This window comes from Mastacembelus armatus, chromosome 1 (genome assembly GCF_900324485.2).
Source record: "Mastacembelus armatus chromosome 1, fMasArm1.2, whole genome shotgun sequence".
NCBI lineage: Eukaryota > Metazoa > Chordata > Actinopteri > Synbranchiformes > Mastacembelidae > Mastacembelus > Mastacembelus armatus.
In genome coordinates, this window is record NC_046633.1 from 24,805,872 (window position 1) to 24,833,745 (window position 27,874).

Here is a 27,874-nt window from a genome sequence, read left to right on the forward strand (position 1 = left end):
GTGGATGATAGTCATCCTGACCTGGCCAGAAATGGGGGGCCGGCGTCGGAATTGTAAGTGGTATCCCGACGCCGGCCCCCCATTTCTGGCCAGATCGTGGATGATAGTCATCCTGACCTGGCCAGAAATGGGGGGCCGGCGTCGGAATTGTAAGTGGTATCCCTGAGACAAGGTGGACAGCACCCAGGTGTCTGGGGTGTGAATGGCCCAGTAATTGAGTTGTTCTGGGGTAAAATAACTGACTACCGGCCTGGACGTATCAGTTCCGGACCCGCTGGTCCTTGGAGGGCCTGGGGGGACGCCAAGCAGGTGGTACTGCCCGAGGAAGATGCGAGGTTGGAGCCTGGACCTGGTTTCGTTGGTTATGGGCTGGTCTGACCACCGGTCGCTGAGGTTCCACAAAGGAGTCAGCCTGAACGGAGTATCCCCGGTGAGTAGTCGTGACCACACTATTGCCAGTATGCAGAGGGGTCCGCCTGTGAAGACCAGCCAGCTGTTGTCTTGTCCGTGTAGCCTGGGCTGTACGCTCCAGAGCCTCGAGCGCAGCAGCACCAAAAAGTTCCCCTGGGACTACGGGAACGCTCCTCGGGGTCTTTCTGCAAGCCTCCGTCAGGGGCGACTGTGCCAGCCATACCTGACGTCGAGCCTGCGTCAGCGTGGAGAGTAGACGTCCAAGCTCCCTGGACATAAAGTAGTGGCATGTAATGATAACCACACATACACTCAGAAACCCTGCGCGCGAGAAGAACAAAAGGGACTCAATCAAAGAATCAAATTTAATGACAGGTGGCGCGATGTGCTGAACATCCAGCAGTAGAGACATGGAAGAAAAAGAACGCTACAGTAGCTATTAAACATGAATGTAAACATGGATGCTGGATTGAAAATACTTGTTAAAATGTTTTTTCTTTTTTTTTGGTTAGTCGGAGAAAGCGCTTGTACTCCACTTGTAATGTGGGGCTTTCATCTTCCTCTTAAACTTACCGTTGAACTGGGTGTATTTGTGCCATATCCTGAGGAAGGCAGAGAAGCCAAGGACCATCTACGACCATCAGCTCTGAGAAAAGAAACGAAGAAATAGAGAACATGTTAGACTCAGAAAAGTGTTTTCCTCTATCACTTTCCAAAGCCAGAACTTCAATATCAGTTATACTAAAGCAATTCCACCACCTTTCTCTCTCTCAGTGTACCCAATTACATTTTTGCTCCTTTTAGTCTCTGGGTCCCTCAGGCTTTCTCCAGCCTTCCCGAAGTCTGACACTTTCTCTAAGGGGACGATGAGGGATACACGTTTGAGCAAAATCCTGGCACCTTGAGTCATCCATCTTGGCCCGGTGTCGCGCCTCAGTCACACAGACAATTGGTGGGAGCAGCGCAGGAAAAGACAACACCAAGAAGTTTCATTTTGCAAGTGTGTGTGTGTGGTCCCTGACGAGTGTCACTGTGTGTGTGTGTGTGTGTGTGTGTGTGTGTATATAAAAATAACCCTATCAACAGTTTCACTCAGCTACTTTGCACTGTTCTGGTAATGTTGCATGTGACTTAGCATGTGAATAAAGGAGAGATGCCAACCTTCGAGAAGAGGCGAAGGAAAAGTGGGCGGGCCCACTTGGTGAGAAATTGCGTGGGCTGTCCAACGGACTGCTTCCTATGGAAATACATATAAACTCTGTACATTCAGTCATTGCAGAAAAATATTGTCATTGTCAAGAAAAAACAACTATACTCATGTCCTGCATTGTTAAATTGAAGATTAAGAACTTAACATGACAACTGAGTTCTTGCAGTTGTACCAAAACCTTTCCACATCACCACACACCTACTCTTTTCTTTTCTTTCACGTCACTCCAGATTCACCATCTCAGACTATGCTGAGGGCTAAGTTGAATCAGGATTTGTTAGAGCTCCAGCTATAGTGATGGTCAGTGTTTCTGACATCTGTGGGCCTTGAAAACACGTGCTGGAAATCATATTGTTTACAATGACAACTGTGAGGTCATGTGTCATTACCTGCAACTTAACTGAATATTTAGGTGTTAAAATAGTGTTTAATACATTGAGTGTGTTTACACACACTAGTATCCACGTAGTGTAAAGTTGCTCTTTTCCCTTTATATATTTAAGGTTATAGGTAAATATTATCAGTTTAAGTCTATTTTCAGGTTTCATGTTCTCATGTGTTTACTGCTTCAAGAAGACACATTAACCAGTGCAGTGATATGCCACAATTAAACGTTAAGAAAGGTGTTGAACAGTGGCCAAGCCGCAAACATAATAAACCTGTTTTATGTAGCATTATCATGTCTTTACATTCTATACACTGACCTATGTGTCCAGGCAGTGGAGAGTGCGGTCGTGGCAGGGTGGGGGATGTACTGGTCAGGATGAGGCTTTTCCTATTACTGGTTCTGCAGCTAGAACACATATGAGAACAAAAAGCATGTCAATATTTGTCTTTATTATATTGAGGACTCCATCAACACCAGATAGAAGAGAGTGGACACACACACATCTCAGTAACCCCCAGGTTAATGAATATACCGCATCTGTTTGGCTGTATGCTTACCCATCACCCTGAGTAAATGTATAATCTGTATCACAGTTAGGCTGGATGTGATTGTGTGTGTTTTTTATTTTCAGTACAGTATGTCGATGTGTGAGCGCATGTGTCAGGACGTAATACAACATGTTATTGACATCCACCCACCCACAGGAGAGAACTAGAAAGCAAAAAAGATTTTTAATTTCCTCTAGGTCCAGCCCCACAATGGCTGCTGCCATGAAAAACAGTGGCAGGACCGTCGAGGCAGTGGAAGGGTGGAGAGACAAATGGGGAAAGAAAAGGCCCAGGGAGGGGAGGTATAGCTCATAATAAAGAGCTGCCACTAAAACTTTAAGGCTCCTGCTGCCGGGTGTGTCGTCATTTGACAAAGGAGCACACACACATGCACTCACACATATACAGAACAGTTATTGTCTTACATAACAGCTCTCAAAGTGGGAAGTGGATTTTTCAGGTGTAATGTTCATGTGTGCACAGGGTTTGCTCACAGGCATGCGTGTCTGTGTATGCGCTTGGCTGGAGTGCCTGTTGGAACAGATTTTGCAGAGCAGAACCACATCTGACAAACATTAAGTTTGCTCCACTTTGCATCAGCCAGCACACTGCTCTACATGCATGAAGGAGGTGCATAAATCATAGCACAAAGATCACACAAGGAGAAAAATGCACAGGTTGGTGATTTGATCTATAATCTATACAACCATCCTCCCACATCCTCCTTTATCTCGCCCTCTTTTTTGATGTGTGTCTTCAGCAGCTGTTTCTAGCACTGAGACATCAAACCCCGGGCAGGATTTTATCGGTGGCAGTGCGCCTCTGTGGGCTCCAGCCGAGGAAGAGCTTGTACTCAACCTTGCAGAACAGAGGATGAGTGTCTTGAAATATTTAAGGCAAATGCATTAGCTTTGGACAGGCCGCTGAAAATGGCTCAGCACCATCCTTTGCTACAGCTCTCAGAAGATGATGGACAGAAAAGGGGGGGAAGGGCGAGAGAAGTAAAATGAACAAGCCAAAACAGAGAAGTACAGTATATTCATCTTCTCCCATAGTTATGCTATCCCTGCAATCGTCTTTCATTTCTTATGCTCCTTAACCTGTGGACTCTCAAATCCACATTTTTATTGCTGCTCTTTTCAATCTAGTCAAGGTTTTCTCCAGAACATATTCTTAGCTTTTGATTCATGATTCATCACCAGCAGCTCCACTCTCCAAGCAAATGGTCAAATGGCAGTGATTCATATTTAGGTAAAGTGTGTGATGTTGCAAACCACATGTTACAGAGATAGAAACTTAATCTCACCTGTATCTTATTTTCTGACTCTTACCTGATGCTCATTGTTCTCAGTCTCAATAGATCTTACAACCATCTATTGATAAATCACCATGAACGTGTTTCTCTTTGGTTCCTTCTGTTTTTCAAATTCATCCAACTTGACTCTAAATGATGAATAATTAAAATGGGGGAGTAAAAAACTCACACACACAATCTCTGACAACAGATATATCTGTTGGAAAGTCGGCTCAACGTTTAAAGACAGAAACAAAATGAAAACCCACCAGGGCAAAACAATCTAATCTTCCCATAAAGATGGAAGCCTCTTGCAGCCACTGTGCTTTCTAACATTATCTTAAATGAACGCCACAAAACGGCATTTGGCCCAAAGCATTTGTACTGTAAAAAGGTTAACTAGGAGTGCTGCTCTTTATTCTATACTCCAGCAGCCAGACAGTTATTTATTACCAGTAAAGGTCCTTGTACTTGTGTTACTGCTAAAGCTATGATGAGCACATACGACAGGCACAGCAAGGTGGAGGGAAGGTTAGAAACATCCATCTGTGACACAGCTGTTGTATTCCAGTTCTGAATTAACCACCCTTATCTGACTTTTCCAGAAGTCAATAATTTGCAAAAGGCCTCAGACTATTGTTATGCAACCACACAACAACTTGTATTTTAAGACATGGAGTTTACAAAGATGAAATGCTTTTAAACACAACAAACTGAGAATTAAACAGTCAAAGCAGCAGCTTGTGGTTCTTCTCTACCAGTTAGTCCTGTTAGGAAAATTTATATTCTGTACAGATGTCAGACAGGTGGCATATGGAAACAGTACTACACTAATTTAGCATTGCAGTCAGACACATGATGGGTAATAAAAATCAATACCACAGAATCAGAAATCTTTCTTCTTCCTTACTAAGACCTGGTGCCTAATTACCCAGTGACATTCGATCACTGACAGTTCACAGATTCAGGTACAATGCTACTAGTAATTAACATGCATCAAAGTACTTTTTAATTTCAAACACCAACCAGCATTAACTCAAGTACTGTAATGTCACTATGTGCAGCTCATTATGGAGCCAGACAAGAGCTGGTATTCACTAACACCCTTAAACAAACTTTTTAACATTAGTGGACTTCACCTGTGTAATGTATAAACAAATATTCCAGAACATTGATCGATCAGCACTTGTCTGGAGTCTAGTGGGGGGGACAGGGATCAGCATTCGTCCTAAAAACAGCTAATTTGAAGTTGTCTGACACATTTGCTTTAGTATCCTCACTGATGTTTGCGGGTCTGTGATTGTATGGAATAGATTTCTCTCTGTATGATTCTTTAACAGTGTTAAATAAAACAGGATACAACTAAACTAACCCAGGATTTTTTTGTGCCAAGGTTTCTCAGTGTACAAGAAAATAGACACACAAAACAAAGCAAAATGAAAATAAAGATCAAAGGAGGTTGCAATTCCAAACAACAGTGCAAGTGAATGGAAATGAATGAAAGGGCAGGAATTTGTTCACTGTTAGAGCTGAAACAATCAGTTATTATTAATCAATGAGTCGACTCCAGCATGTAAGAATTTCCAAGTAAAAATGTTTTGTTGCTTTATTTTGTCTTATGTCATAGAAAACGAAATAACTTTATGTTTTGGTGTACTGGTGACAAATCAATTTGATGATGCCACATTGTGTTTGATACTTTATATAGTAAATTATTAATTCATTAATAGTAAAAATGGTCAGCAGATTAATTGATAAAATAAAATATCTAACTATTTTTAAAAACTAAAAAGCAAAGTAATGCAGCACATTGAAGGAGTCCACGTTAACCCCACTTCTTCAGTCTTGCACAGAAATCCTGGACACATAATTAGCAGCAATAGTGGTTACAGTAAGTGAAGGTCACAGGACAGGTGCCTGTAAAGGCTTAAAACCTGACATGCTGTAGATTCATTTGACTGGGAACGCAAAGGAGATCAGAGAAGGGAATCTGTTGCTAGTGGAGGGAAAACATAAGTGTGTGTATGTTACTCTGTCACATTTATGGTTATGCATCCTGGACTCATCCTGCCTCAGTATGTTTCAGGTGTGTTTGTGTGCATGTGTGTGCAGAAGTGAGAGACTTTGAATCATAAATCTGAAGCTTACTCTAGTTTTTGTTGTCAAAAGCAAACATATTGTCAGTTTACAGCCAGTCCTGCACTATAATCACCCATCACCTCTGCTTTGAGGTAGGTGATGAGTTTTAGATTCATTCAGTTTACTCATAAATTAAGTTTGAATAGAAGATGAAGATTTACTCAAAAAAAACAACTCCTTTTTAAACTCCAAACTCCTTTTTAAATATTCCAACCCTTGGTGATCCAGAAAAAAATATGTCTATCTGCAATAAATTGACCAAGAAGAAAGACAAAGAGCAACGGGCGAGAAGAGGATGAAGGGGAATGTATAACATTACCATAGCAACACAGTCTCACACAGAAGCAAACGGTGACATCTCCAAGTGTTTTCTGTTTTCAAGAGGAGAAACACACGTCATCCTAAATAAAATAATGAGCGTGAATATCAGACTGAATCAGCTCTGACCCCAGACCAGTGAAGCCAAAAAATACAATATCAACATGATTCTGAGTCAGTGTTTGTTGAAAACGTGTGTGTGTGTTTATATGAATGTCAGTATAATCCATCATAATCCATTGTGTAATCCATCATGCAAACTCAATCTGTGTGTGACAGCGGAGCAGTGGTGAGGTGTGTCATGATGCCAGTCAGATGCAGTGTGAGTCATTGGGGTCACTGTTGCATGCTGCTATTGTGTGGGCCTCTGGTGACGGACAACAGAGCTGGTGAAAAAGCTGTGAATCAAAAACAACTTTTAAAATGTGAGAGAGAAGGAGGAAAGTGCATATGTGTGATAATGTTAGGTGTGTCTGGCTGAGTCTGTCAAAAGGTGCAAGACAAATCTATCTTTTTCGATTGTCTTACAGGATGCTGGAGGATTTTGCATCGAGGGGGTCTTGAGAAACACCTCCAGAATAACAAGTAGGTATAGGACAAAAAGGAATAAGTAAGGAAGTGTGCAGTGAAAGAAAAAAAAAACAACATTTTTAAACCAACATTTTATTTCATGATCTCCACAAAATTACAGTGAAGCTCAGTAAAATCAGGGGAGGGCCGTTCCAAAAGCTTCAGCTTGTCTTTCGTTGTGGTGGATTTTGAGGTTTGCTTTGGATCTCTGTCCTGCTAAAGAAGCCAGCCTATTTCAGATCCCCATGCATGTGAATATTTAGAGGAATCTTTAGGTTTTTCTGTCTATCTGTGAGTCTTCCTGTGCCAGTAGCTCCCACAGGTGGTGGATTTCAAGTTACTGACTTTCCAGTTACTGTTTATTCTATTGTTAAGGTTCATAAAATTAAAAGTAAGTCTTAACTTTTGCATACACCTGTACAGTATGGATAATGTTAGAGGTGCCACTTGTAGAGACAACATCACAGATAATCGTTTTTATTTATACATTTTTCTTATGGTTTTCCAGCCAACAACCTTCGTTTGAAGTGTTTCGGTTTATCTTATTACATTAATTATTTTGACTCAATCCAAGCAGCTGCTCCACAAAAAGCTGAGGATAAACCCTTTGTATTCAACCCATTCAGCCCCCAACAGCAACACTAACAGTAACACGGTGCAGCATTTATCAGCTAAAGAACCAGACATGTTGCTTATAAATGGAGTGAGGATCTAGTATTGGACCTACATTTGCCAAGTGACTGTAAACATGACTCCAATAAATGCTAATGTTTAATGTGTAAATGTGCAATGCTGCTTTAAATAAGTGTTTTAGTAGCAAACACATGGGACGCAGAATAAATCCTTTAGGTCAAAGTGCTTTGTACAATCAAACTAACTCAACCCAGTCTCCTTATTATGACTTATGTGCAGCAAATGGATGTCACAGCGCCAGGAGGGGAAAAGAAGCTGCCTGTAAACTTAATCCTGGGTTGCATGGTGACACACCAATGTTAGGATAATATAAACATAATAATGATTATAATAATGTCAGAGGTAACCAAGTGAAAAACAGAACCAGCCAAAACCGCAAACACACACATAGATGTGAGCCAACAACCCCTGCCTGTGTCTTGCCGCTCATAATAATGAAACCCAGAGCTGCCATTGGCTTCAGTGCTCTGGTCAGCCCGCTGTGGCAGGGTCAGAGGTTAAATCTGTGGTAATGACTCGTGCAGACGCTTTGACGAGCAATTATTCCCTTGCAGGCCCTCAGCTGGCACTGGGCCATTAGTCTCTCTCACACATACGTGGCCCTGAATGTGGAAAACACAGAAAAAACGAACTCTGCCCCAGGACTGTCACAAACTGTCTACACTAATTACAGCAATAAAGTTATACAAAGAATAACACTTGGATACAGGTCATTAAAATCACACATCCATTGCTTCCCTGGTACTGAAACAATCTCTCATTTGTAAGTTAGAGTTGGACAACTACACACCTGCCCAATAATAAAAACAGGCACAGCTTCCAAGACCATTGAATGTTGTCTCTGAGGGAGACATCTGGTTAATAACAATTCAGATCTTTGGTTATGATAGTGTTGTACTCACAGAGGTAACTGCTCAGAGCTGGGAACACAACAAATTCACTCCAATGGTTTAATGAGACGACTGGAAACAAGACAACAGTTTTATATGAAATCACTTTATCTGCAGATAAAACGTAAAAGGTAAACACACCTGAAATGTTGGCATCAATCCCTTATTGCACAGGTACACCGCACACACACAACTACAGAGCTGAATAATGGAGTCAGTTCATTTGTGACAGATGTTTACAGAAGTCAGATTAAGAGATGAATAATCTGACTAATCTCCTTTATGACTTGGGGATTCTTTCAAACCTGTGTGACAAACCTTTATTAATGTTCCCAGATCTCAGCAATTAAAGGAAACCTGTGGGGTTTTATTTTGTCAACGAACAAAATTATCTTTACATGCCAGATGTCTCAGTGTATGTTGTATATTGTCAGGCCTAACACAAGTGTCGACAGCCTTCACTTACAGAGCTGAGTTTATGTCCATGTTTCTTTGGTTATGTTGGTGCTTTGCTAGATTTCTTGTTGAGTTATTGTCACCAACTGTTAACCAGTGGATTAGTTTAAAACCAACAGCAGGACTGTGTATCATATCACCTGCATACAAGCAAGTTTACACAAGACAAACATTCACATTTGAAAACAGGCTCCAAAGGTGGAGTAAACTCTTACTGTTGCCAAAAGTATATAATCCAATATTATCTTTATTGCTAGAATATGTAGTTTTATGTAAAATAAACTAATTGCAAATGAATAAAGTATCCCCACCAAACAGCGGGTTCATCCATCTAAAGGTTTGTGGACTCTGTTCTACAGGGTCAGAGCCAGTCCCAGCCTACTCAGGAGACGTACAGTACATCAGTGCCGGTCGGAAAAACTTCTCTATCCACAGAAAGTGGTGTAAGGATGAAAAATGCATAACAGACATTCAGTTGTGCCTAGAAGGACCTTTGGCCCCCACAGGTCCCTGCTCTCAACATCATGGAGTCAGTCTGGGATTACATGAAGAGACAGGATGAGACGGCCTAAATCCACAGCTGAACTGTACCTGTGTGTCTGGGGGAAGTGGTGCTATTTTGAAGGCAAAGTGTGGTCAGACCAAACACTGCTTTCTGCACTTTAATGAAGTTAAACAATCTGTATCCTCACTTTACTTTTCATGCCTAAAATGTTTGTACAGTCCTAGAGATTTGGTTTCCAAAGGAAAATCCAGACTGAAAACAGAGCTGAATGAATACTGCTCAGTAAGACCAGAACCAATTTCACCAATATCAATATCATATTATATGATAATTCTTACAGTACTTATTTCCATTAAATAAAGACCTCAATCATATCTGTTCTATATAAATGTACTGGAGGACAGAACAGCCTGTGATTAGCTCTGACCAGATAATACAGTATTTAATTTCATTATTTCCTAAAAGACTTCTCATCGAGGGGTCTGTCCTCTCCAGTCCTCCTGCGAAGCTCTGTCCAAACAAAAAGGCCTCTGACAGATTTCCATTACAGTCAGATTGAGCGTTTTCATTACAACAGCTGGTTAATGATGAAAACAGAAAAACATGATAAGCAATTTCAACAGAACACCTCCTTATTACACAAAATCAATTAATGGAACAAAGAGCAGTTCATTTACCCGGTGGAAGTAACCACGTGTGTTCCCTTCCCCCTGTGTGTGTGTGCCGTTGGATCATAACTGATCTATCCATTTGCATGCATATGTGAGGTTGTGACAGGTGCGAGTCATAACCTGTGCATGCCTAATATGTTTTACCCAGCAGATTATTAACTCTGTGTGTGTGTGTGTGTGTGTGTGTGTGTGTGTCAGTCAGCAGTGTAATTTTCTGCTCTATGCCCTGACTCACGGGGCACACAAGACACCAGACCTTCCTGATGTTTTCCCCATTGATCTGTCCAGACTCACTTCCAGTCAGGTGACCCCTCTCTCTGACTCTGTCTCTCCCTCAGGACCTTTTAAAGGTGACTCTATGTTTACAGCTGAGGGAAATGGGGCAGGAAATAAAGGGCATAAAATGCTTCCTCTTTAAAAAGCTTTCAGGCTGGTCCCAGGATGGAAGTGCATCCTATTACGCAAAATCCACTGTTCTTACTGAGTCCAAATCATCTGCTGGGGTCTAAATCGATCCCAAAGTCGGGAAGTGTCATTTAGATGGCAATTGAGAGGATGACAGGGTGAAGTTGACAGGCACCAGATGGAAGCAAAAACACAAAAAGAGACGCTGGTTGGACAGTTTGGTGATGGGGGCTGCTTCAGGGGTTAGACATGGCTTTTTTGTTGTTATGCAATGAGCACGGAGAGACATAAATAGAGGCTTCTGCTGTTATTACCATGTAAGAGACTAACTAAAAAAGATGACGAAGTTCACCAAAACAGTAACAACCATAGCTCCACAGCTGTACAAGAGCAAGTTGATGAAGAATAAAGATGAAGAGAGAAAGGCAGAAAAAAGGATGAAATACTGAATGAGTCACTGAGTCAATTCAGCATATTAGAAAAATAGCAACAATTTGACAATTCATGCTGTGACTAAGGGGCAGTTCTCAGGTTACAATAGAATGGTAATTGAAAATATTAAAATGGGTAGGATGTTAAGTTGTGACTGCAGTAATACAGTACCTGACCTCATTAAGTTAATGGCTGACTTATTAAAAAAAAAACAAAGTGGCAGTGAAGTCTGTCAATCTCTGGATTCATCTAAGTCCACTAAAAGAAGAACAAGCTCCAGCTGTGACCCCACCAAGTTACTGTATTGCACATCTGGGCTGCCAGGTCACTGTGGACACTTCTCTTAAATCTGTGATTTTAAGAGCTCCGACATCTGTCTTTTCTTTAATTGTGTGCCCAGTAACATGAAGAAATAGTTTCACATTTTACAAAACATCATTTTCACTTGCTGAGAGCTAAATGAGGAAATCCTACTCCTCTCAGGTCTGTGAACACCATGATCAACATCATGGAGTCAGTCTGGGATTACATGCAGAGACAGGGTGAGACATCTCTTTACGTCTCTAGACATCTCTGTGAAAGATATCTTTCACATATATCTGTGAAGCTAAAAATATGCTTAGCAGCTCTAAAGCTAAAATAACGTTCTGTTCAACTTCTGTACACAAACAAATGCAAAAACAACAATTTATGTTTATTCATTGTGTGCTTTATCTGCTTCCTCTAGTCTCCAGACCATGAGGTGAAAGCTGAGAAAAAGCTAGATGTGAAATTATTTTCCCGCACTAAAACCTGGGATATACTCTGTTTTAATATAAACTATGTTTTTGTATCTGCATTACTCAAACACACAGGTTAACCAGGTTTATATGAGCTGCTTTACAAATCCTGTAACATCCTATAACAGAGGAAAAGCTTAAAATCATTAACAGCGCAGATCTCTGGTTAAGATGACAGATTATGTTCCCATCACTGCTCTGATACACTCCACAGAACACAACATGCCCAATAAACATCCAGACATCTATTTTAGTCACACTTTCTCTTCACGTGAAGGTGTTGCCAAATGTCCGCTAAAGGTGTGAAAGTGTGTCCTCAGGCAGAGAGATGCATGAGGAAGTTGTAGTAGTGCAAAGACCTATCTGGCTCTTTTTGCATGTGTCACTATCAGTCACTCATCTCCTGGTTTCCTTTTTGTCTGCATAAGACACTCTCTAGCTTGAGTCTGTGGCTGCTGCAATCTCAGTTCTCTGCAACTGATTTATGTGGAGACCTGGAAGGTTCTCTGAATCGTACAGTGACGTTATTCACAGCAAATAATCTGCAGCCAAAACCTCATGACAAACTAGAAAAGGCATTTCTTTGGGAAAATGCATGTGATTGCTGGAAGCACGCTCTTATTGCCGCTTGAAATATATATTGATCCCTTCAGAAGTTGGGACATGTTTAAGAACATCAGAAACCACAATTTTTCACATTGCTTTGCCTGAGTGTCGAACCCAGCTTGTCTGACTCAAGAACAGTCACCTTACCAGTGAGTTATCGTACTGCAGCTGAGAGTGCTGTTGTTTTTATCCCATAAAAGAGACACACGTCTAGCTGATTACAGCACGACACATTTGTCCCATTCATTCCAATGGGATTTTTTACATTTTTAAAAATTCATATAAAATCAGAGAGATGAGACAGAAGCAACATAAGACATAGCAAGGGTCACCAAAACATGCTTAACACTTTAGAGTTGGAACCATGTTTCTAGCTTAAAGTGTGTAGGGGTAGTTAGGTGCCACAAAACAGATGGAAGACAATATAATAATAACTAGACGATGCAATTTCTGAAGAAATCGCATTGGGATTGCTGACTGCTGCAAAAAGCTTGAGGCAAACTGCGTCGCTGGCCGAACAGCTGAAGCACATTTTGAATCGCCTGACGCAGTTGGAATAATCGAGAACTATGAACTGTAGGTGAGGGGGCTTTTATTTTGAAAGGACAAAGAGTTGCACAAGACTCATGGGAACTTATACTAGAACGTGGAGTTTATGTTGAATATTCCTTATACTTTACAAAAATGTAATATCATACTATAAATATTTGTAGAATTTTATTGTGAAAGTCTGACCATGCCCTGGTAGCAGAAACCATGGCTGACATTGAAAATGACCTCACTTGGTGCCTGAAGCTGTATGCCAATAACCAACGTCCGTTTTAATATTGAGTTGCTGTTTCAGGGCTCTTCTGTTGAGAAAATGCTATTTCAGGGCTTTCATTTTGAAAGGACAAAGTCCTACAGGAGACTCATGGGACGTTATACTAGAATCTGGACTTTATTTTGAATATTACTTATAATTTACAAATATATAATATTTTCCTATAAATGGTTGTAGACTTTTATTATGAAAGTCTGACAATGTTTTGGGAGCAGACACCATGGCTGACATTTAAAACAGCCTGAGTCAGTGCCTAAAAGCTGTATGCCAATAGCCAAACTCCATTTTAAGCTCTGTTTATTATTTCTTGGCTTTTATTTTGAAGGAATCCTAAACAAAGGCTTTTATTTTGAAAGCACAACATGCTGTCTGGCATTGAGATGGCCCTCAACTAAGCTAAGTCTTAAGTTTAAATAGTCACTATACTTTGGAACGATATTTGAGTGTTCATTATACTTTAGAAAGGTGCATTCACTTGCTCTAAATAACTGAGAATGGTCCCCATGTGTAACAGCAGTGGACACTAGACAGCCAGTCAGTCTAATTACCAACCACAAACAGCTGTTTGAGCTGTTGCTATAGTGACCTAAGCCCAGAGTGGGAGTGACAGTGACACAGCACTTCAAAGCAAAATTACAGGCACAGTAATGGAGAAGCTGAGAAAACTTCACCTCACAAAAAGGAGGACTATAGAAAAACTATAAGGCCCAGGAGGCTTCAACATAGAGACTGATGATTTTTATGTGAAGATACTCCAAAAAATGATGGATTGGTGGCAAGTTAGAAACAGCCTTCATTTGTGTTTTTCACCAGAACTCCTGGAGCTCTTTCATAATGGGAGTGAATGAGAGATTGAGCAGTCACTCTCTGTGGGTTTGGCCACCTGGTGGAAAAACCGTAGGTCCTATCAAAATGAGAACAGCATTACCTGAAAGACAAAAATCTCTACTACTTTTGAGAAAATGGTGTATGAAGAGGCAAAATTGCGGCCATGACGGTGAGTTAGAGAGAAAGATTTTCAATAAACTTAACAGCTTCTACCACTCTAGCAATGATGTCACCACTCTACCTGTGAACATTCCGTTCCCATAGAAACAAAAATGTTAAATCAGAAAAAGCCTAAAAAAACCCATAAAACGTAAACTGCGATTAAAGAAAAACCGTAATAGATATCAAAAAGCTGAATACAAGACTTAATGCCTTCTGACCCGTTTAAAGGTCAAATGGTGTTTCTAGCTGAAAGTATGCTGACACAGTTAAAGCTGAAAGAAGGAAAAGTTGAAGGGGATTTTAACGTTCTCTGGAAGCAACCCTTTCCTCATCGAGCTGAACGCGACAGTGTTTAAATGACGTTTCTATGTCGAATGGTGTAGGACCAGATAGCGACCGAAAAACGGCGGAATACTAATAAAGAGAACATATAAAAGAACATATCTTGAACATATCTTGTTTACACAGCAATCCCAACAATAAAGAGAAAAAACGAAGAACATATCTTGGGCTTGCTGTTTGCACAGCAATCCCAACAATAATAAAGAGTGAGGATAACAATACCGTGAATGCTGAATCAGCATACACACTAATAAAGACGCAGGATAACAATAGTGTGAATGCTGAAGCTTACATCTGTAAGCTTACAATCTTACAATGAACCTTAAATCTACAAAGGAAGCGGGTCATCTTACAGGCATGTTGCACCACTATGTCTGTACAGTGGCCCAGAAAGGACACACCAAACACTGGCTCATACCTGGAAACCTAAATCTTTAACACTTTAGACGTTGCACCTTTAATATAATGGCATAGTAATACTAGACTTCAAATTATCGCACTAATGACACTAAAAACAGGCTATAATGAAACTAATTACTTTTTAGTGTCTAATTTGCATGTAGTAAATACTCTATGACACTTGCACAACAGTAACCCACTGGACAGAAGGTCAGAATTTGTCTGTTGCACTTTTGATGGCATTCCCTGCATAAATCAGCATAAACAAGTGTGTCGGGGCGATTGCACATTCCACTTTGTTGAGAAACATGTGGACATTGTTTGGATCATTTCTACAGTTTTACACTAGAGTTAAACCAACAAATAAGTGTCAGCCAATATGGAACAAGGTAATTCAGAAACACTGTATTATATAATTTATTTCCAGGGTTTTCAACAGCATCTTTTGGTCTTCCTCTGTGGATTGAATTTGCTCAGGTGTAATTAGGACAGCTCAGTTATTGGTTAGTCAGGCAATTTCTGCATTAAATCTTTATGGCCTTATCAGTACAGTAACTTTGAGACTGTGGTCTTTATGTACCAATTCTATCATTTCATAGCTTGTCTTAATAATAATATAAATAGATAGTAACTCTGGGCAGCATGGTGGCTGAGTGGTTAGCACTGTTGCCTCACAGCAAGAAGGTTTTGGGATTGCAACCTGGCCTTTCTGTGTGGAGTTTGCATGTTCTCCCCATGCTTGCGGGGGTTTACTCCGGGGACTCCGGTTTCTTCCCACAGTCCAAAAACATGCATGTCAAGTTGATTGGTGACTCTAAATTGCCCATAGGAGTGAGTGTGAGTGTGTGTGGTGGTGTGTCTCTATGTGGCCCTGTGATGGACTGTTGACCTATCCAGGGTGTACCCCTGCCTTTCACCCGAAAGAGAGTTGGGATAGGCTCCAGCAGATCCCTGTGACCCTGGTTAAGGAATAATGGGGTATAGAAAATGGATGGATGGATGGATGGATGGATGGATGGATGGATAGTAGCTTAGTCTACTATCGTAGTCTGGGTAATTTCATTCTCATTCAACTCATGTTAACCAAGTTGTCAACCAGCTTACAGCTGAATAAAAGAGAAGTTGTGCTATCATGTCATCCTTATATCAAAGATAAACCACAACAGCCTGTGGGTTTTGGTTAAGGCCAGCCTGAACACCAGCCAGTAACAGATGGTGCTGTCATGGTACAAACAACAGGAGTAGAACACTGAGAGGAGTTTCCATGTTTAATGCTGTGTGTTTTCTATACTCTCCTTCGCTCTACAGCTCCTTCATTCAGTAAATCAGCCAAGCAATACAGCTGCACAAATATATTGTACATCCCTGAATCTACAACATCCATGGTTTATGCATCTGGTTCTGCAAGGAGGAAGCCAACCATGGTCCTACTTTTAATCTCATGCAGAACAATATGCAGACAGATATATCTGGGAAAGCACCTTCATTTACAAACCTCTAAAAGCCTGATCACTGAAGATGTGCTGATATTAATATTGTGGTATCTACATATTCAACATGTTGGCTGTGGTGAAGATTGAAAAACTACACAGAGATCACAGCAAAATTAAGCTACTGCTAAATAAATAACAAACCACGTTTCTATGATAGCTCCACTGAATTGTAGTGTTTTTTTTTTTTTGGTGCACGTGGGAAAAATGAACATATACACTGTGTATTGTGTCCGTGAGCAGGAAGAAATGTCCTATGTGTTTTGCATGTGTGACTGTAATCATGTGTATGCATTATATGTACAATGTGAGTGGGTGAAATAAACAGACACTCTCATGTTCTTGGAGAGAAAAGCATTACAAACTCCTTCACTTGTTTGTCATCCAGCTTTAGTCTCTTAGTGCTTTTCCTATCTCTCTGCCTCCTTTCCAAAACAGCAAACCAGCAGAGGTTTACCTTCAGGTAAGGAGAACAAGAAGGAAGAAGAGTGTATCATCCTGTAAACCTCGACGGACTATTCTTGAATGCAGGATGAGACACTTCTTCAGGCTCTGCTTTTCATCCTGCCATCTTCTTCCTGTAGTTTTGCTGCTGACTGTCTCATGCCTGATCTTCTCTCTCTTACTCGCGTTTACTCTTTTCATTTAGCAGTCTGTTTGGTAGTGCCCACAGTAAAGCCTGCAAACATGGCTACAGACTCATCTTGCTTAATAAGAACTTTAACCAGCGAAATAAGACAAAGATATCTATTGTCAAATGTTGCCTGATTGGTGCCGTACACAAACTTTCAGATTAAGGTTACTTTTAAATCAAAAATTATCTGATGAAAAAATAAACAAAGGTTAAATCTCTTGCATCACTTCACTTTTCCAAGTAAGCAAATTATTGGCTATAAAAATAAACAACTGCTTAAGCAACAATGAAAATAATTTAGTGATTTAGTTACAAAAAAGAAAAAACCTGCCCAGGCAAAGACACACACTTGTACAGTAGACCCGAGGAAAGAAAAACAAAGACCTACACTGTAAACATAATAAGCTCTTACAAGGCAACAGCAAACACATATGTACAGCCTCATAAGCAAACACAGAAACATTCACTCATAGACACATACAGTCTGAATGGTGGCTGCTGTTTCATCCCTGCACAGTGGGAGCAACAGTGAAGACTCAGACTAATCCCCCTGTGATCAGATGAGATGAAGCTCACATGAAGCGCCACAGGAGGGACTAAAGGGTCTATACAGATAGCACATTAGGGAGAAGAGAGGTGAATGAGGATAAGAGGGAGAAATTAGGAAAGACCAAAAGACGAAATGATGCAAACACACACAGAGGATGTGAACAAGTTGAGGAAAAATGGAGGACAGATATGTGACATTCAGGACAGAAAATGAAGCCAAGAGAGAAGGTAGGAGGGAGTGAAAGAGTTGAGGAGGAAGCCTGAAGAAGAGTGAGGATTTGTGCTAAATCCGCTGTTTGCTCTACACTAGCACTCCCTGGATGCTGACAATAATGCCTACAGTTCATAATGCTATCTGTGACACAGGGTATGAGCCAAGCACACACATACACTGAAAGGTATCTGTGTAAATTCATATTCATGTGTGTTCTTGTGTGTGAGAGAGAGAGACATCATCAGCTCATAAACCATAATCTAAAGCAGACTAAATCCTCGTGCACATGTGCATCACAACAGTAAAACTCAAAGAGGATAGAAATAATGTGATGAGTCTATGAATGTGGCACAATATGCTGGAATATGAAAACAGAAAAACACATGATCAAACCTTGATATATTTTAAAGACCTCCAGGCATATGCTCATCAGATGTAAAAACATACTGTATGCACAGAAACACATCACCTATGCACATATGCATGTACATACATTAACTACACACACACAAGCACACACACCATATTGCTGGAGCTAAATGGAGACAAGGAGTCAACTGTGAAACAGCATGATAGCTGGCAGGGACGGAAATGGAAAAACACAACAACCTCCTCTGATAAATCAACACACACTAACAACAGCAGGGTAGCACACCGATCACAAAGACTGCATGGAGACAGATTGTTGCCGTTTACCTTTTTGTGCGTCGAAACATGTTGCTAGAAGCCGAGGCTGAGTTGGCAGATGAGAGCAGCTGAGACTTCACACACACACACACACACACACACACACACACACACACACACACACACACACACACACACACACACACACACACACACACACACACACACACACACACACACACACACACACACACACACACACACACAGGCAATCAAAAGGTAGCAATTACGCTCCACACCGGCATGTCAGCCTCCTTTGGCTAGTTAAACACATCAGAACACACACTCTCCCGTGTCTCACCGTGACTCTGTACATGCAAGTATGTATGCAAAAGTGCATGGGAGAGAGAGCTGTGTCACAGATGGAGAAAGGCTGCCCTCTCAGAAGGAAAGAGGATTGTGGGGATGCTCTCAAGGGTATCGTGCCAAGCCAGGAAGTGTGGAGTGACAGAGCGGGGGGGTTGGGGTACAGAGAGAGAGAGAGAGAGACAGGGAAAGAACAAGAGAGAAGAAGAAGGGGGGTCAATGCAGTATGAACAAGAAAGAAAGAAACAGCATGTGGGAGAAGGAAAGCGTGAAAGCCTATCAGAGGTGGATAGCAATGAAATGAAGGCTAATGTGAATGACAGGATAGCAAGAAGATCACTGCACGTTGGTTTTCAGCTGGGTGTGTGCGACATTCTTTGTTTTTTTGTGTACGTTCCTTGCATGATAATACTAGTACTGAAATAAGGATAAAGAATGAAGTTTGCGATGTCCCATTTTTGTCTTCTTGTCAACAAATCCCCCAAAGAGAAAACCCCCAACCAAGAATTAACTGACTCGACTAATGTAAAGTCTGTGTAGCAAATTTAGTGTAGAAAATGTAGTTTTTGTGGGTCAATTTTCACACACACTGGCAATTTACAGCAGCAGGAAGATATGTGTGAGATGGACTCTAAATAAATCATGTTGATACAGTGCAGTAAATCATTTATGTGCCTTTAACACTTTTTCCAACAACAATGAAGCTCTATGACATAAAGGAATATGCAATATTCATTACAATTCATTCATTACAATTCATTGTAGGTTTTGGTGTTTTGTGAGAGCTGATGACAATAAGAAAATACAGAATTACATCTTATCTTTTAATGTACACAAAGACACACACACTGAGTGAAATGCCATATTGGATGAGCTTTGCCATCATCCGTTTGTCCTAGATATCATACAAGCTGCACAGCAATGCCCTGCCAAAAGAGATGTCATGTCTCTGTGTGCGTATGTATACCCCCTCCCTCCTTCCCTTTGAAACAAATCCACCAAATGTTAAAGCTGACGTGGGGTGACAATTGCACAGTAGTGCTGAAGGGTGTAATTCAATAATGGATGTCGTCTCTAATGTGGGAGTCTGGATGGATAAAATATACATGGGAGAGAGGAGACGAGAGAGGTGCAGGGCGGGAAGTGGGAGGGGGAGGGGAATGATATCACTGAAAAACAGTGGGGGGTATGATATGTAGGAGCTATGGTGGGTGGGTGTTTTTTTGTGTGTAATGTAGGAAAACATTCTTTCTACCTTCCAAGCTTTTACTATTTAACCTCTCAGGGAGTCTGAATTTGGCAACCTGGTTGTCCTTCAGGTCACTTTATTCCCATTCTGCTATAAACACCCACAGACAGGACTCCAGCTCCACCCACAGGAAGATGGGTGCAGAAAGATCCAGCAGCAGCACCACGAAAGGGAGGAGGATGCAGGTTGACTGGAAACCTCCAGCTCCACTGTCAAATCATGCTGTGACATCTGCCACCCTGCCACACAGGTCAGAGGTCACAGACAAAACACACCCACTGACAGCAGTCAGGGACACACGTGTGCTGTGCAGAAGAGCACACACACAAAGCAGCCAAACCAAGTGAGGCAGTAAATTGTAATCACACATGGAAACAGACAAGCATGCACATTAAATACCCAAGACATGTACAAGTTAGCATCATCAGGCTATTATCACCATACAGGAACTCTGCCCAGAGTAGTATGCATGCAGAATACTGATTAGGCAAAAATAACAAATGAAGGTAAATAATAAGTCAATTCTATAATAGAATTAAAGCCATGCTTCATATTTACAAATTCCTGAACAACCAATGTCCTCAGTGCAACAAAAATAATTTATGTGATGAACAGACAGTGATTCATATTGTTAAACACAGGGAAGCTGAAAGCAAAATTTAAAAAGGTATATAGAAATTTCATAAAGATCAAAAATTTGTGAAGGCAATGTGTAAGAAATTTGTAGGAAATTATTACCCCCCACCTCAAACGCATGCACACACACGTACACTTTAAAAGCAGAGGAGAAAGTAGTCTGCCATGTATGAGGAATGAACAGCTAGAATTATTCCTTTGTATTATAGTGATTTTGAATGATGTGAACAATGTAGAAGTTAAAAAAAAATCATTATACAGGGCAAGAGTAAAACAGGGAAATAGAAACAAAGTGTGCAGGGGAAGGAAGTTGGCTAGTTCCTTTCAGCACCATGGACAGAGGTCATGTAACTACACTAAAAGAAAAAACTGTTTTTGCTCATACTAATATTAACTGTAATTATAATTCACATTTTACTTGCTGTAAGGTGTGACTTACTTTATACACACAGATGTCACAAATTAAGATATTTTTAACAGTTATGTCTAATCTCTTAGTATCATTCAATCCCACTCATCTCTAAACGGCATCAAAAATGACTCCCAAGGCGTCTAATTCAGTCACTAAATGTAATCCATCTCTGTGGAGAATCCAACTGTATTTTTCTCTTTCTCTCTCAGAAGCCAATGATTATTTGCAAAGCCGCTTCAGAATGTTTATATCTGGCTTTAACATTGACACTTTGAAGGCATTTCCATTAATCGTTTCATTTTCACCATGAGATGCTGATATGAGATTATGCTGATTACTTCTACTTTCAGTTGTTTTGTTTTTCCTTTTCTTTACAGTTTCACACACTGGAGAACTGTGATGCTGAAGAAAAAGAAAGCAGTGAGTTCTGGGGTCATCTTTTTTCTCACCAGGTTTAAGGACTTTTAATTGTGATGGACATCAGACATAATGTTAACCCTGGGAAGTGTCATTCATACTGAATTTAATAATATTGGCATCATGTCTGTCGTTTCATACTGACTGCTGAATCCCAGAAGAAATGCAAATCTATTAAACAGCTTTCTATAACTTAACTTAACATAAACAATCAAGTTAAGAGATCAAAAGAAACCCAAGACCAAAAGCACAAATTCACCATCTAGACTCTGTGATATTAAAATTCTTTCTACTCATCTTCAATAATGTTAAAGATGGTTTATTAACTAAAAGTTGGAGTGCCCTGTTGGCTCAGTGTTGTTGTTCTCCACTTAAACAATAAATGCAATTAACCAAAAAATAACATGTCAGTCACTGACTATCTGCTCTGAACAGCTGAGAGCTTTGCACTATCCTCCTCATGAACCCTGTAGGGCAGTGAGGTTGCAGCACAGCTCCCTGCTGCTGAACTTTCATTGCACAGCTCACTGGTGCAACAGTTTGGACAGACAGAGCTGCTCTGAGAGTGAACAGGCTCATGCAAAGCTACAGTCTGAAGACAGGACTCACACTGCACAATACCATCACTTGCATACAAGTCATGGTCAAATAAGTCAATATTTGTATGCTAACCTACTATATGCCTTATCTTATCTAAGTTTATTTTACATGCCCTTATTATATTTTTTACATTGCACCTTTAGTGTTTAGAGTTTATCTGTGTGCACCAAGGGTCTGTATGTGCTCTACATGTGGCAGAATTAATAATAAAGCAGATTTTGAATTTGACTTTGCTATATTGTGATCGCACAATATCAGATTCCTTGATACTGTTTCTGACTTTTCCTTTCAGGAATTAAACTCTTTATCCTATACAAATCCGCGAATTCCTTGAAGAATGAAAACTCTCTATACAAATATCCAGAGAAAAGCTGTGAACTTACCCGCTACTTTTCCGGGGCAGAGGTAGATCCTTCTGGTGAGAATCAGAAAGCAACAAACAAAAGACAAAAAGGGAGAGCAGACACATTAGACAGGTTACATGAGTTATGACTCAATTCAACAATCCATAATCTTATCATTAATTAAACTTGAATCAAACCCCACTAATGATCATTGTATTACAGTTAAAAACCAGACCTCAGCAACTTAATTAGCATCTCACACAGCGAAAACTAGGGCACAGCAAAAACCTAAAAAAAAAAGGGACAACCTGTCTTCTTGGCTTTGACCTCTCAAAAAGCTGTTGCATCAAATGTAGTCAAATGCAAATGTCTCTCAACAGTGAAAAGTTCAAACAAGAGTGTGTCAAATATTGACAGACACTGTGGTTTAGCAATGAACATTTTAAATAGTATAATAAATTTGTTTTTGTTTTGTTTTTTACAGATAATACAGGGTGAGATTTGTCTTTGGCCAGTTTTGTGATTTCTCCATTATCCATTCAGGCTAAGTGGGAACCAGTTTGAAAAATGATCCCAGCTAAGTGCTCCCAGACTTCAGAGTTTCAAGAACCAGCAGGTTGAGTGGAGCCAAAATCAATTTAAAAATCTTGCTGCTATATTTACGACACTGGGACACAACAGCAAGGACTTTGATGTGATTAGGATCTACTGGGATGAATCTGTATGGTGCTTGTTGCCAATCTATTCCCAATTTGATTCCATTTAACACTCGGCTTAGGTTAGATCAGGTTTCCATCAATTTCTATTGTCAGCCTGTCCTGCGCTGCTTATCAAGCTACTACAGCCCAGTGGCTTTGCTTACAAAGATATTATCGTTTGTTTCTTTTGACTCAGGGCAGGTTTAACGACACAGAACCACATCTGTGAAATGAAAGGAATCCTAGTGGCTAACCACACATCAGCCAATAGAAACAAATGTGAGGAAAAATAAGAAACTGTTGTTCCACCCTGATGGATGAACACAGTTCTGAAATCTGAAGTCTATCTGTTTGTATTAGTACACAGGCATTACGAAACCCAAACAAAGCCAAACTGATGAAATACGACTTGACAGCCGGAGCTCTCATCTCCAAACAACCTCAAAACAAGCTTGCTTCCAAAACTCACCCAATTTACTTTCCAGCACTTTGACGCATTTATACTTGACATAAAACTGTAGTGGGAAACCATACTAGGCTGCAAAGACATCCTGTAATAAGAGAGAACCTATGTTTTATTAAGACACAGACATGATCATTGTAATTACTCAGTGTAATTACAATTAAGTGCAGTAGCAGATTAAACCAACAAGATATGATGTGTTAATAAGTCAGCTTTAGACTTTTGTTTTTTTTTTCCACTTTTCCCATCTTCAGCTGAAATTTAGCAAAGTGAAATGTCTGCTGCTTGTAGCGTCATATTTACTGTAAAGGTTTGAGGGTTGTGTCAATCTTCTCATCTGTTCCAGTGGCACCTGCCAAGGGGAGGGCTATATTACACAGCAGAAAACAGTCAGTTCTTGAAGTTGATGTGCTGGAAAATAAACTAGAGTAAGGACCTGAGAGACTTTGAGCAGGGCCAAATTGTAACATCTGTAATATTGGGGTCAAAGCATCACTAAGTGGCAGGTCTTGTTGAAGTTTTCTCCATATGCAGTGGTCATTACCAACAAAAGGCCAGCCGTCTGGTCTGATCCCACTGAAGATCTTCTGCTGGGCCCCTGCTGACCCCTGCCCACTGATAAAGACACCTCCAATAGGCAGGTGAGCTTCAGCACCGGATCACAGAGCAACAGCAGAAAGTGGTTTGGTCTGATGAATGACATTTTCTTTTACATCGAGCAGAGGGTCCGATTCATGTGTGTTGTTTATTTGGGGAAGAGATGGGATGTGCTCGGAAAACAAGGCCACTGCAGGACTACAGGATCTGCTGCTAATGTCTGTTTGGCAGCATAAGAGGGACTTGATAATATTAGACAGGTGGTTTTAATGTTGTGGCTTATCAGTGTCTATGGCCTAACAGAAACTCTTAATGCAGTGGAGTCGGTCTTTTCAATGGGAGTGACATCAGCTATCAGAGTGAGCTCTTTATGGGATGGTTAATGAGTTACATCATCAAGAGGAAGTGAGCTGGGCCAAGGTGACTCAGACAGAGCCCCAAAGGAGTCTCATATGTGTGTGTATATGTGTGTGTGTGTGTGTGCGTATGTGTGTGTGTGTGTGTGGGGGGGGGGTGGCTAATGGACAAAATCCCAGCACCTGCTCCCCATCACAGCCTCTGTCCAACAGACAGCTACTGTACATGTTGTTGCGATATTACTGGTCTTTGTAACACAGGAAAAGAAAATGAACCATATGTATTTACCATTAAGAATAGAGGATAAAGGTGCTTGTTAACCAGAAGTCACACTGGCAATTATTATTAACCTGGTGATTAGATTTTCAAAACATTTCATTCAACTTGAGTGTGGAATCTGCCAAATCTTTAAGGTGTTATGTTCTTTTCTAGGACTGAGTGTGATCTTTTCAAAGATGAGACAGTTGCTCATTTCTAATGAACGTCTTGCTTGAGGGAAGTTGGGCCTGGATATCACGAGTGATGGAAGTGTGTTGAATAATTCCTATAATGCCTTTTTTCTTTCAACCTTTTTTCAATTCTATTTACCAAGTACAAAGTGAAGGCCAACTGGAAACAAAAGAAAAGAAAAATGTTAATATGCTGCTGCTCTGGGCAGAATCATGAGGCTTCTGTTCTGTTTTCATTACCAAAACGGACAGCAGACTGCATGGCAAATGTCATGCTGTGTATTCTTCAGTTTAACAGCCACTTAAAAGCTTTGAATTTACTTGTCTGAGGTCTAAACACTCTCACAGTATTTTACTTTACACTTGATCTAATTTAAAAATTGAAGACGTGTTATTTCTCTTGTATTAGGGATTGAGTTTGGGTTCAAGCTTTTGTACTTTATAGGGACCTACCATGAAAATTCAAGCGCACCTAAAGTAGTTCAAATATTTGAAGCTACTCCCAAATATATTCTGGCCCAGATCTGTTGCTTTGATGTACATTTTGCTCTGTCAGTACAAAAACTTACCCTTTCTGAATAATATTGACATCAGACAAACACGATGAGGCAGAACAAAGCAGTGGCCATGGCACTGAGTGGCAGGACTTGGCAAAGAGAGCTGGATCTTCTGCAGTGATCACACTCTTATCCCTTGTGCTTAGCATATTGGAAATGGGCATATTACCCAGAACAAAATATTGGACAAATTATGCTTTTGTGTGTGTGTGTGTGTGTGTGTGTGTGTGTGTGAGGGTGAGGGTGAGAGAGAGAATGGTGCGCTCTGTACTCCTACCACAGTGTGACTTGTGTTTGCGTGTGTGTGTGGATGAGCATATGGGTAAAGTAAAATAATACCACACACCTACACCTCCTCAGGACAATCTTCACTGGAGATGAAAACAATTCAGATCAATGACACAAACCCTCACACCGATCACAATAGTAATCATTATGCTACTTCATCTAGTTGTATTTATCATGTGTTTCATAAAGTAGAAGTCAAGTAAAAGTGATGTAATATAATGACGACAATAATGTGAAATGCCAAATGGGTGAACCAGTTTTGCAATGTTAAGACAATTATTACAAACCACTTTGACCCCTTTTTTCCTGACTCTGTCCAATAAGGGACACCAAGCCCCAAAAACAATTTACTAAGAAATGGAGAGACGCTGGTGAAGGACAGTAGCAGAAATGTTTCATCAGGATAGTGAAGACCAATAATAAACAGATGACCATTTTAATAAATAACTGAAGAAGCTTAATATCAAGATATATACTCACATATTGTCTGATGATTAACCTGTAATGTTTATATAACCCAGTGCCACACACACACGCACACACAGGCACACACACAGACACAGGCACACACACAGACACAGGCAGGCACACACACACACACACACACACACACACACACACACACACACACACACACACACACAATCCTTTCCCTCTCTCCATTCTCTGTCTCTCTAGTGTGAAAGTAAATCCAGCACTAAACGGATCCAGATATTGTAACAGCCACTTAAAAGGGGTCTAGTGTAGGCCACAGCTGCCGCCTGCCTTTGGTCTATGCTGCCCCCTTCCCCCTCCCCCCTCCTGCCCTCGAGCCCTTTCAGCCCATCCTGCCGCTGGTGGTTGGTCTTCCTCCCAGAGGACAAGCAGGACAGTTAGGCCACCATTAGTCCTGCTAATGGGCCTGACAACTGCGCCACATCCTCAGCATTTAGACCTCCTCTGTCTCAGATATGGATATCGACCCCTTCACTGGAAATGGAGAGCGGGGGCAGGGGGTGGGGGTCGATTTGATGAGCACATATAGACATGAGCGTTATGCACAAACAAACACAAGACGCTCGGTGTGGCCGCAGCACATTGAACCAAATGGAAGGACATGCATTAACATGCACTCAGGATCTGAGTAAACTCAGAAGTGTAGCTTGTTTCACCAGTGTGATCTTCTCGTAAGTACATCTTACAAAAGTGTGGCTGCGTGTGTTTTACTGTGGTTCTAGTATGTGTTACTTAGAACTTTTATGTTCACGGCAAACTGTCTCCTGTCTGTCTGCCCTGCTCCATGTGAAACTGAGCTACAATAATCATGAATATTACTGAGCTCAGCACAGCGACTGACCCTATTTTAATTCACTGTACACACTGAACTCTGCCAAACTTGCATTCTACCATAAAACTCTCTCTGTGCAGGAAAAAAGGTTTGTGTATTTGCAGTATATATGCTGTCTGTAATTTATACTGGATCTCTGCAAAGGAACATATTCAGAGTAATAAAACAACATATCTGGCTCAACTTTCTCAAGAAATGCAGGTTTGCTGCTCTCTTTGTTTATATTATTTTATCTTTATATATCTTTCAAAATGTGGACTTTTCATCGGACTAAATATGACATTTATATGTGTCATTATCAATGATTGACTCCCTTGCCATTGAGTTTCAGGCTGTTGTTTGGGCAAAACAAGCAGTTTAGGGAATCTTAATGGATATTATGCTTGATATTCTGGCATTAAACAGGCCTAGACAATCACTGGCATTGATATTGTTAAAAAATATATTCACTGGAGTTAGAAGGTATTTAATATATAATACTCTGGCACATAACAAACATTTATTTGTGAGTGACATACAAATTTAAATCTATGTGCACACACAGACATTATCTTTACCAGCAGGACTAGACTGTATTCCTGAAAAACAGTCATCAAAAACCACATGTTCAGCACCATTCAGACACAGATGAGGTTAAATCTTCAGCCTATAGTTCAAAAAAGGTTGACCTGGTAGTGAAGGTACCTGAGAGTCTTATTTTGTAAAGGCAACTTTAATTTAACATAGATCTG

General features: G+C 40.6%; 1 protein-coding gene across 1 annotated transcript in view; it reads right to left on the reverse strand.

Moving 5' to 3' along the window:
• The window catches only part of LOC113128612 (microtubule-associated serine/threonine-protein kinase 1-like), a 69,823-nt gene that overhangs the window by 40,327 nt on the left and 1,622 nt on the right, over nucleotides 1–27,874 (reverse strand). Inside the window, 4 exon segments of the mRNA XM_026304069.1 lie at nucleotides 985–1,057; nucleotides 1,573–1,648; nucleotides 2,326–2,414; nucleotides 22,447–22,478. Coding sequence (XP_026159854.1) covers nucleotides 985–1,057; nucleotides 1,573–1,648; nucleotides 2,326–2,414; nucleotides 22,447–22,478 — 270 coding nt within the window.